This window comes from Schistocerca cancellata, chromosome 2 (assembly GCF_023864275.1).
Source record: "Schistocerca cancellata isolate TAMUIC-IGC-003103 chromosome 2, iqSchCanc2.1, whole genome shotgun sequence".
Taxonomy (NCBI): domain Eukaryota; kingdom Metazoa; phylum Arthropoda; class Insecta; order Orthoptera; family Acrididae; genus Schistocerca; species Schistocerca cancellata.
In genome coordinates, this window is record NC_064627.1 from 786,641,188 (window position 1) to 786,653,243 (window position 12,056).

Below are 12,056 nucleotides of genomic sequence, written 5' to 3' on the forward strand. Positions count from 1 at the left end.
AAGAACATATACCATCTTCATATAGACGAGGCTTACCGGCCAACGACCTTCTTCAGTGCGGATGCACACACATTGCCCGAACTGTTACGGGAATCGGTAGACTGACTACCACGAGTAATGAGTATGGTGGGCAGGGGAACTACAAATGTAGTGTGTGGACAGAAAGTTGGAAAGTGTGGGTCTCACAGGGAGCGTGCCAGAGATATGTCTCTGCAGTCGCAGTGTCGTCTGTGTCTTAGGTGGCTCAGTCGTTTAGAGCGTCTGTCATGTAAGCAGGAGGTTACGCTTTCTAATTCCGGGCGGGGTACACATTTTTCAACTGACCCCGTTGATATTTATCAATGCCTGCAAGCAGCTAAAGGTCTACATTTCATTATAATTTCATTAACTAAATGCTCAAAATGATTAAACGTGGTGGTTCAAAAGAATTCATTGCATTTCTCAAGACTACATCTTCAAGCTAAATGAAAATATGAACTAGGAGCAATTTACGCATCCAGACTAAAACGTTACCTTGGCGCAACTTGTAAATTGTCGCTCATATGGTTGTCTGTAGCGGTCTCCTGGTGCAGCTAGCTCTATCGCTCATTAATTACCCATTGTGCGTCCATTCGAGATAGTGCTAAAACAGGAACAAAATGTTTTTCGCTTTCTCCGCTTCAGCAGCTGCAGTTCAGTTACAGACGGACGACGTGGTTTTCGTCGTACGTTCCGCAGTGCACAGCTCGAAGTATTTGGCTATAGCGAAAACATATCCAAGACATTGGTTCTCGTTCAAGGCGTAGAGAGTATTCAACAAGCCCTTTATGATGGCGGTAAACATCAAGATGCAGGGTTTTGTAAATTCATTCCGGACATAGAGACGGGAAACAGCAGTATCCTTTTACATTTAGTGTTCGGTGATGAGGCTCCATTCGATTTAAGTGGAAAAATGAACTGCCATTACATAGGAATGCGGGAAACAGGGCAGCCGCATATCCTAATCGGCAGAAGGAGACTCTCTGAAGTCTCATGTGTTTTGCGGGGTTTCTTGAGGGCAGCTTTATGTACTGTTACAGGGACCACGTACGAGGATATGTGGAGAACTAGTTTTTCCCGCAATAGCTAGAACAAGCCGAAAGCTCTTTTGTAATCTAGACGGAGCATCACCACGCTAACAGCTGCTTGTGAGAGCGTTTCTTAATAATGAACTGTCTCAGCCGTGGATCGGCCGTTTGGGACGCTCGGATCTCGCACTGCGCCATTCGCCTCCAAAGTGGACTGATCATACGCTACACCATCAGTCCAAAAAGTTTCGAGACCGGATTCATAAAAGAAAGTGCCATTAAAGCAGAGCTACTAAACACAGTTTTCTAGAATTCCTTCACCAAGGAAGATGATGTAAATATTCCAGAATTCCAACCGAGAACAACTGCCATCATGAGTAACTCAGAAGTAGATATTCTGGGTGTGACGAAACAGCTTAAATCACATAATAAAGGCAAGGCCTCCGACCCAATTTGTATACCGATCAGATTCCTTTCAGAGTATTCTGATACAATAGCTCTATGCTTAACAATGATATACAACCGCTCGCTCGTGGAAAATTTCTTACCTAAAGACCAGAAAGTTGCACAAGTCATACCAATACTCAAGAAAGGAAACAAGAGTAGTCCGCTGAATTACAAACCCATATCGCTAACGTCGATTTGCCGTAGAATTTTGGGACATATACTGTGTACTAACACTGTTGGTTACGTTGAAGAAATGACTTATTGATAAACAGCCAATACGGATTCAGAAAATATCGTTTTTGTGAAACTCAACTAGCCCTTTCTTCTCGCGTATGAATGGGTGCTATCGACAAGGGATGTAAAATTGATTCCATATTTTTAGATTTCCAGAAGGCTTTTGACACCGTTCCTCACAAGCGACTTCTAATCTAATTGCTTCTCAGTTCTGCTACTCCATTAGTGGTTTTCTGTCAGAAGGTTCTCAGTTTTAGTAAATGACGGAAAATCATCGCGTAAAAAAGAAGTAATATCTGGCGTTCTCCAAGGAAATGTTATAGGCCCTCCGCTGTTCCTAAACTACATAAACAATTTAGGAGCCAATCTGAGCAGACCTCTTAGATTTTTTGCAGATGATGGAGCCTTTTACCGTCTTATAAAATCGTAAGATGATCAAAACAAATAATTTAGACAAGATATGTTGGTGCGAAATATACAAGAAAAACACACAAATCTAAACGCTGCGAAATCAACTAAATATTTAGGATTACAATCACGAATAACTTAAATAGGAACGATCACATGGACAATGTTGATTTATTTGCAGAACACTTAGACAATGCAACAGGTCTACTGAAGAGATTCCTCACACTACACTTGTCCACCTCTTATGGAGAATTGCTGTGTGATGTGGGATACGCTTCAGATAGGACTGACGGATGACGCTGAAAAAGTTCAAAGAAGGGCAGTTCGTTTTTTATTACAGCGAAATAGGGGAGAGAGTGTCCCGGATATGATATGCGAATTGGGGGATTTTTGTTGCGGTAGGATTTTCTCATGAAATCACCAACTTTTTCCTCAGAGTGCAGAAATGTTTTTTTCGCGCCACCTACATAGGACGGAATGATCATCATAATAAGATAAAACAGCGCTCGTACAGAAAGATTAGTGCGTCCGCATTTCCAGAACGCTGTTCGAGAATGGACCGATGGAGAAATGGCTTGAACGTGGTTCGATGAATTCTCTACCAGGCACTTAATTGTGAATCACAGAGTAATCACGTAGATGTATATGTAGCTGTAGATGTAGATGTAGTCACCTCCGACTTTTGTATAACGCTGAGAACTTTCACACAATCATGTGAATCTGACAGGAAAGCCCTTCTGTGTAATAATGTTCGACTCACATGTCGCATCGGCTTGAATGTCGATTATATCTTCAAAGCATTGCCCCTACATGTAAATGTCTGCACTTCATAGTTGTGAGGTAGGTTCGTCTTGATATCACCGAGTCTCGTCAGGCGTGATTATTTTTTTCCAAAAATGAAATGTCCGCGTTATGCGTTTCTCTTAAGTCGTGCTAGGCGTCCACGAGACGTAGGATTTGTTCAGGAGTGAATGTGTGAGCATCGAGCTTAGCACACACTTATTTTTTCTTCAAAACATTACGGAGAATGTTTTGAACGCTTGATTTAGAGATGTTCTTCCTTTACTGACGGACTACTGCCGCATGTCCACTACTAGACCCTGCCTTCTGACAGCTGACTGATAGAATGCACGTTTGTTGTTTACAGGTGCTAGTTCAAGCCGTTACCATAGTTACTGCACTGACATCTCTTATAAGCCAGGAATAAAATCAGTCTCTGATCTTGTTGGCCGAATAGTGCATGTGATTTTTTTGTACGGTTTGTGAATTATTGTATTTCCCTTCCCTTTCAACAAATTTGAGTGTCACCGAATAACAAAACCAGTGAATGCAATAGCTGTAGACATGCTTGCAACAGTAAATTTGCCGTACTGCGACAGTGGAACACTCATAGAATATTTATGAAAGGTAAGTAAGAAGTATGATCCTCAACGTAGTTGTAAAAAGTAGTCCAAGTTTATATGTGCATTTGTGCAAATATTATCCTCTTGTAAAGCTGCATCGTTCTTTTGACAATATAAACTTTGTAGCCCTATGCCTAAGTCGAAATTTACCCCAGGTTTCTACATTCATTCATGCAGAAGTTATAGTTACGTGAAATGAGAGGAACCTTTCTGAAATAAAATGTATCACTCAGGGCGGTAGAGTAGTTACTTTGAAAATCACTTTTCTATACAGTTTCTGGGTCTAGTGCAGCAGGGGATACAACCCGTCGGCTTTGAACAATGACGTCATTCCTTAGTCATAGATCGTAATGTCTTCACTTCGAGGCATAGATAATAAAGCAGTTCTATGTTCTAATAAGCACTATCATTAAAATAATTGAATGTAAATCTAAAAGTTTCTTTACTGATTGCTTAATGAAGTAGGATCAGTTTATTCTATCTCGTGAGATTTTTTTTTTAAAAAGCCAAAAAACTTATTATGTACTGAAGGGAGCTAGAACACTAAGAAGAATCGCTTCTCGGCTTTTGAGAAGATATTGCTTAATAAAGTAGGATCAGTTTATTCCATCTCGTGAGATTTTTTTTAAAGCCAAAAAACACTTATTAGGTACTGAAGGGAGCTGCTTAATAAAGTAGGATCAGTTTATTCTATCTCGTGAGATTTTTTTTTTAAAAAGTCAAAAAACATTACGTACTGAAGGGAGCTAGAACATTAAGAACAATCGCTTCTCGGCTTTTGACAAGATATTGCTTAATAAAGTAGGATCAGTTTATTCTATCTCGTGAGATTTTTTTTTTAAAAGTCAAAAAACACTTATGCTTTTGACAAGATCAATGTTTATCTCTCTCGCATTCCTTTGTTTCTCAACATTCTCCTCAGCTCTTTCATCTCTGTAATACATGCTCTCTGGCGACTTGTGACATTGTTCAAAGCCGACGGGTTGTATCCCCTGCTGCACTAGTCCCCAGTTTCTGGCATGGAGCTCCATTTAGGAAATCAGAAAGCAGTGTCTGCCCGACACAGGGTGATGTTCGTACACGCCATGTCGTTCAGCTGCTTCTAATGCCTGCTGGTGGTGCGTACCAAATATGTCAAGAGCCACGTTTGAGACATCTAGTCGCATTCTAATGGGAGCGCAGACACGTTTATATGCTTGGTTTCATCCACCTTTGGTGAGTGCGGAGTAATCTTCGTGGACTGTATTTCGCCTGTACATCTGAGGTAAATTTGTCTCCTTGTAGTATCTAATGAGAGTACATCGAAAACGAGAGCGCTTATGATATTATTGATGGAAGGCGTGGAGCGATTGTGCAGATGCATAATAGAAAAGCTTTTAAGAATGAAATTTTCACTCTGCAGTGGAGTGTACGCTGATATGAAACTTCCTGGCAGACTAAAACTGTGTGCCGGACCGAGACTCGAACTCGGGACCTTGGCCTTTCGCGGGCAAGGAGACGAGGCACTGGCGGAATTAGAGCTCTGAGGAGAGGTCGTGAGTCTTGCGTGGGTAGCTCAGTTGGTAGAGCACTTGCCCGCGAAAGGCAAAAGTCCCCATTTCGAGTCTCGGTCGGGCAAACAGTTTTAATCTGTCAGGAAGTTTCAGAAAAGTTTTTGTTTATTCCAACGCGGCCATGCCTTTCTTTCGCCAAGCTCGGGTGCTGTTACTTAACTGTGGGGCAGTATGATGATGGTGCGCAGAGCTTAATGTCGTGTTTCTGGTTGATAATGAGGTGAGATGAAGGGAGAGGTTGAAATAGATAGCAGTACATTGTCAGCCCCTCTCGAAACCGTGAATTCATTGTCTTACATGTCACGCTCGAAAATATCGTCTGTCGCTCCTTAGCTGAGCTGTTGCTTCCTTCACCCAGAGGCGTAAATTCCACAAAATTTAATACCTTCTGAACGAGAGTACCCGAGTTAGTCAAGAAACATATTACAGCTTTCTTCAAATATATTGGTTTATTATTAGTAAATTAAGAGAAATGCATGTTATACGGACTAGCACGATTTAGTTTTTCCAGTGCACCACGTGAGAATTAAAAAAAGGATATGGGTTACAGCAATAGTACACTGAGTCCTTTCTTCTGAGCATCGTACGGTAGGTGTCAAACGTAGAAAAAGTCTTCAAGACGACGCAATATTATTTGTATTAATGAGCAATATGAATATGGATAATATATTACAATTAATATTCTTTTGTTAAACAATGTGAAAATGGTGTCCTGTAGGATGCTAATATGGTCTGTTCGCAGCGTACATGGGTCGACTGTCAGCACGTTTCCGGAAGCGTGTCGCCGTCAGGACCGACGAGAGAATGAGGATGATGAACGAGCTGGTGCAGGGGATACAGGTGGTCAAGATGTACGCCTGGGAGAAGCCCTTCGCCAAGCTCGTCGCACTGGCCAGGAAGTGAGTGTAATTCCGTAACTAACAGAACAGAAAATACGATGAATAATTACTAATTTCCGTCCAAGAAATGAATACTGTCATACCTTATGAAACCGTACACGGATTTCAGTAATTTCAATGGTAATGGTGTGTCATGCAACAAAAATTCACTCAAATCAGATTTGGAAATTAGTAGCTGCTTTTCCTTTTGTATCTGGTGATAATCAGTATAGCTTCAACAGAACAGAACCTTGTGCGTGGGAACGGCCTGGTACACCTTTCAGCATTTTACAGTTAGTGTTGTAAGATAAAACTTACATAAGCCTATCCCACTATTTCTGGATGCTGAAGAACGCTAATATAATTTTACAGTATCCTTCATGAAGGACATTCTGTATTAACTAATCTGTCTGTACTATGAAGCTCAGGATAACAAGTAAAACCGTGTAAATTTACAAAGTCCGCTCCCGGTAGTTGAGTGATCAGTGCGACAGAATATCAATCCTAAACGTGCGGGTTCGATTCCCGGCTGGGTCGGAGATTTTATCTGCTCAGGGACTGGGTGTTGTGTTGTCCTACACATAATCATTTCATCCCCATCGACGCGCAAGTCTCCGAAGTGGCGTCAAATCGAAAGACTTGCACCTGGCGAACGGTCTATCCGACGGGAGGCCCTAGTCACACGACATTTGCTTTACAAACATGTCTTTGAACTACTCAAGATTTATACTGATTCAGTTCATGAAACTTTATGACATACTCGAAACAATTAAAATATGTCAGTTCTTATCATTTTACTTTAAATAGTAATCACTGCAAAACCTGTGGATTCAACCGTATTGCAATTCATATCTAGACTCATTTTTTATCTATTTTTACGTAACATACGTATGTATGTCTCTTCCACATCTCCTCCTAAACCACTGAACCAATTTCAACCAAACTCGCAACATTTATCACTTACTCTCTGGATATAATCGCTGTGGGGATAAGAAACAGCTACCAATCAAAGGGGCGACAGCTGAAGTGAAAAAGCAGTGTAGCCCACAACGTGCTGATACCCATACTTTCAGTCATCCAATATTTGAGAATGAGAGCCTTAAATGCAGCAGACTTTACACATAATTTCAGATTTTTCATGCAATAAAACTGCCGCATGAAGCATGACGTTTCAGTTTATTACTTCTTTACCAGTAACTGTATTCGCGACACATTTTGTAGGCAATATTTACATATATCACTAAATGTATAAGTACGATTACATCACTCTGCGACACACAGTTCGGAAGATATTACTTCATAACCCATGAGATGCATGAAAAACCATCGCATCATGAAAGACGTTTGAATTTATTGCTTAGTTTCTATTACCACCATTCGCAACACGTTTCGCAGACAGTATCCACATATGCCGCTGAATGTACCTACAGAAACATATCATTGCACGGCACACAGTTAAGGAGATATGACGTCATAAACACTGAGATGCTTGAAAAATTATCTGATCATGTGGGACGTTTACATTTATTACTCCGTTCCTCCTAATTCTATTCACAGCAGATTTTGCAGACGGTGGCCACATATATCACTGCAAAATTGTATCACTGTGCAGCACATAGTTCAAGAAATACGTCATAAACATTGAGTTGCGTGAAATGAAAATACAGGCCAAAATTCGCTAGAGATGCAGGTGAAATAGTGCACAAACTCGCGTAAAATATATTAAATATATGTAAAGTATATTTGAGACAAAGGCATGGGTAACAATCTCATCCTAAACCCCTGGAAAGATTTCAACTAACTTTATTACACGTATTAGTTAGCATCTGGAAAGAAATACTTTGGGCCTATTACCAGCCTATTTTTGGGGTCGAAACCAATAACTTGAAGAGAGAAGGATGAAGGAGAAGATGGCTAGATAAAAGAGGGGGAAGGAGGAGAGGGACATATATGTGGGAGGAGAGGATGGTCAGAGAGAGCGGGAGGGTATTTGACAGAGAGAGGATAGAAGGAAATGGACAGAGAACAGAGAGAGGAGGAAATAGACATAGACAGTGGGCGAAAATAGATAGAGCGAGAAACCAATAAGCAGAGAGAGGGGGAAGATGAGATGAACAGAGAGAGGAGGGGGAAATGGACAGCGAATGGCTAGAGAAAGAGATGGGCAGAGAGAGGAGGAGAACAGGCGATGAACAGGGAGAGGGGCGAGGAACAGACGGAGGCAGAAAGGAGGAGGCAAAGAAGGAGAGGAGTAGAAAGGAGGAGTTGGACAGAGAGAGGGGTAAAAATATGGTGAGAGGGTGGGAGGTGGTTGGGGGAGGTGGGCACAGGAAGTGGAGGAGATCGACAGAGAGGCAGTAAAGGAGGAGATGGACAAGTAGAAGATTATAATAAATACATACCGGGATATGCCAGGTACTCAGCAACTTATAAATTTTCTCTCTCTATTAGTAAATTCCTATTTGGAAGTTTCTTGGTTAATTTTGTGCTAAGACTTTCCTACTTGTGGATTATGATTATTCGTGGCCTCAATTTTTGAGTTAATCTGGTGTTTGTTAGGTGCGTACCGGATGTTATACAGCGGCCCCCATACCTCTCCCTAGTTAGCAGCGCTTCTCCTTGGCAGCACTAAATCTGCAGTCACACGGCCTGTTCCACCAGGTCGCGTTTCTTATAAAGAATAACTCTGCCCCTAAATCTGGGGCTCGCATTTCTATGACTAACCTAGTTCATTTCCCAAACCAGCGTCCATAAAAGTTTTTCAAAGAAATTGTTCCGTTCTTTTACACTTCGTGTTTCAATTTTAATGAAGCAATATCATTCCGTGTGTTACACCAGATCTGAGATCCACAAGCTACTGCATGCAGCCTACCTGCGGAGTTTCTTGCTGGCGTCTGCCGTCTTCATCGAGAGGTCTTCGCTGCTGGTCACACTCGTCGCCTACTTCCTAATGGGTCGCATCGCCGGTCCTGACCAGGTCAGGTCATCTACAGTTTTTCCCATTTCTGTTCCACACCTGCATATCACATGACTACATCCTTTGTCTGCTGTGTTGCAGATATTCTCAATGGCTCAGTACTACAACGTCCTTAACGGAGCACTGGCAATCATGTTCCCGATGGGCATAGCGGCTATACAAGAAGCTAGAATCTCAGTGCAGCGCATACAAGTAAGAATAAATTCTGACATTTGTCGTCACAAACCGAGATCATGATGCATGTGGCATATCCATTGCCGGATTGGGACATATCTCATGTATTGACATAGAAGTTTTCTGAGCACGGTACACGTCATAATGATAAAAACTGTACTGGAGAAACCAACCTTTCGACTATGGTTGCAGTGGCTTTCTTCTACGTCTACGATACCAGTCCAACCTGAAGGAGGCCACTGTAACTGAAGCCGAAACGTTGGTTTCTCCAGTGCAGTGATAGTGACACGGTACCGTACTCAGAAAACGTTTATCTTTTGAGTCTGGCCACGGACGCCTATGCAATTATATCTCATGTGTTATTCGTAATACACTCCTGGAAATTGAAAAAAGAACACATTGACACCGGTGTGTCAGACCCACCATCCTTGCTCCGGACACTGCGAGAGGGCTGTACAAGCAATGATCACACGCACGGCACAGCGGACACACCAGGAACCGCGGTGTTGGCCGTCGAATGGCGCTAGCTGCGCAGCATTTGTGCACCGCCGCCGTCAGTGTCAGCCAGTTTGCCGTGGCATACGGAGCTCCATCGCAGTCTTTAACACTGGTAGCATGCCGCGACAGAGTGGACGTGAACCGTATGTGCAGTTGACGGACTTTGAGCGAGGGCGTATAGTGGGCATGCGGGAAGCCGGGTGGACGTACCGCCGAATTGCTCAACACGTTGGGCGCGAGGTCTCCACAGTACATCGATGTTGTCGCCAGTGGTCGGCGGAAGGTGCACGTGCCCGTCGACCTGGGACCGGACCGCAGCGACGCACGGATGCACGCCAAGACTGTAGGATCCTACACAGTGTCGTAGGGGACCGCACCGCCACTTCCCAGCAAATTAGGGACACTGTTGCTCCTGGGGTACCGGCGAGGACCATTCGCAACCGTCTCCATGAAGCTGGGCTACGGTCCCGCACACCGTTAGGCCGTCTTCCGCTCACGCCCCAACATCGTGCAGCCCGCCTCCAGTGGTGTCGCGACAGGCGTGAATGGAGGGACGAATGGAGACGTGTCCTCTTCAGCGATGAGAGTCGCTTCTGCCTTGGTGCCAATGATGGTCGTATGCGTGTTTGGCGCCGTGCAGGTGAGCGCCACAATCAGGACTGCATACGACCGAGGCACACAGGGCCAACACCTGGCATCATGGTGTGGGGAGCGATCTCCTACACTGGCCGTACACCACTGGTGATCGTCGAGGGGACACTGAATAGTGCACGGTACATCCAAACCGTTATCGAACCCATCGTTCTACCATTCCTAGACCGGCAAGGGAACTTGCTGTTCCAACAGGACAATGCACGTCCGTATGTATCCCGTGCCACCCAACGTGCTCTAGAAGGTGTAAGTCAACTACCCTGGCCAGCAAGATCTCCGGATCTGTCCCCCATTGAGCATGTTTGGGACTGGATGAAGCGTCGTCTCACGCGGTCTGCACGTCCAGCACGAACGCTGGTCCAACTGAGGCGCCAGGTGGAAATGGCATGGCAAGCCGTTCCACAGGACTACATCCAGCATCTCTACGATCGTCTCCATGGGAGAATAGCAGCCTGCATTGCTGCGAAAGGTGGATATACACTGTACTAGTGCCGACATTGTGCATGCTCTGTTGCCTGTGTCTATGTGCCTGTGGTTCTGTCAGTGTGATCATGTGATGTATCTGACCCCAGGAATGTGTCAATAAAGTTTCCCCTTCCTGGGACAATGAATTCACGGTGTTCTTATTTCAATTTCCAGGAGTGTAGATGGGCTGATAGTGCAGGTGGTACAAATGGCTCTGAACACTATGGGACTTAACATCTATGGTCATCAGTCCCCTAGAACTTACAACTACTTAAACCTAACTAACCTAAGGACGTCACAAAACACCCAGTCATCACGAGGCAGAGAAAATCCCTGACCCCGCCGGGAATCGAACCCGGGAACCCGGACGCGGGAAGCGAGAACGCTACCGCACGACCACGAGCTGCGGACGCAGGTGGTACGAGGGCTTGGTGAAGCAAACTGAGTAAATGACTGCCAGAGTTAAATGTGTTTATAAATTACATGAGCTACTATCGAAACATCAAATTTTTTTGCCAATGGTCAGTTGGTACGTATATTGTTGTAGGTATGGTTAGAGATCGTCGTGCCCCTGCATTGCTTTTCATGATGCATTAAAAGTACTTATACTCCTTGCGTCTTAAAGCTTTTTAGAGAAAAAGAGGTACAAGAGAAAAGCATTTTAATTACTGTGCTGTATTTTGAAGATATTTTGGTACGATACACTTGATATATATACAGTACAATAGATGTTAATTATAAAACAGGATTTGTGAGTAGGTAAAGTGAAATAAATATAACGAGCTGAAAAACAATAGGCAAATATCAAATAAAATTAAAATACCGAAATGGAAATATATTGGTGTGGTTCCAACACAGATGACAGATTATTCGTAGCCACTTCCTATAAACCCCTCACAGTCTGTGTCTACAGAATCATAACCATTTCCTTCTATGGTATTTATTGGAGAATATCTTTCCTGAACAACACTCATAATACCATTGTACCCGTATTGTACTTTTTTCAGTGTCCCTCGTCCCCTTCTTTGACCACGTTCTCTTCTTTCTCCGTTCCCTCTTCTTATGCTCATGGTAAAAGCTGTTTGGGAATCGTATATATTGTTACAGAACACATGATAAAGGCGAGGGATGTAGTTCTACATCTCCTTAAGATTTTCCTATTTCTCAAATTTTATTTCAAACTTGTCTTTATGCAAAAGTTACAGAAGAAATATTGATGGCAGACCTGTATTGGGCCCCCTAAACTCCGCTTCTACGGTATAAATCGAAGATCGTGGTTAAATAAATACTGGAACTGCATTATTAAAGGGTTTTCTTTGCTT

At 43.2% G+C, this 12,056-nt stretch overlaps 1 protein-coding gene across 1 annotated transcript in view; it reads left to right on the plus strand.

Annotated features, from left to right (window-relative positions):
• LOC126158699 (ATP-binding cassette sub-family C member 4-like) overlaps positions 1-12,056 on the plus strand; it is a 179,096-nt gene that overhangs the window by 34,440 nt on the left and 132,600 nt on the right. Inside the window, exons 5-7 of the mRNA XM_049916462.1 lie at positions 5,834-5,990; positions 8,808-8,946; positions 9,028-9,138. Of these exons, the coding sequence (XP_049772419.1) occupies positions 5,834-5,990; positions 8,808-8,946; positions 9,028-9,138 (407 nt within the window). The remainder of the gene's footprint in view (positions 1-5,833; positions 5,991-8,807; positions 8,947-9,027; positions 9,139-12,056) is intronic.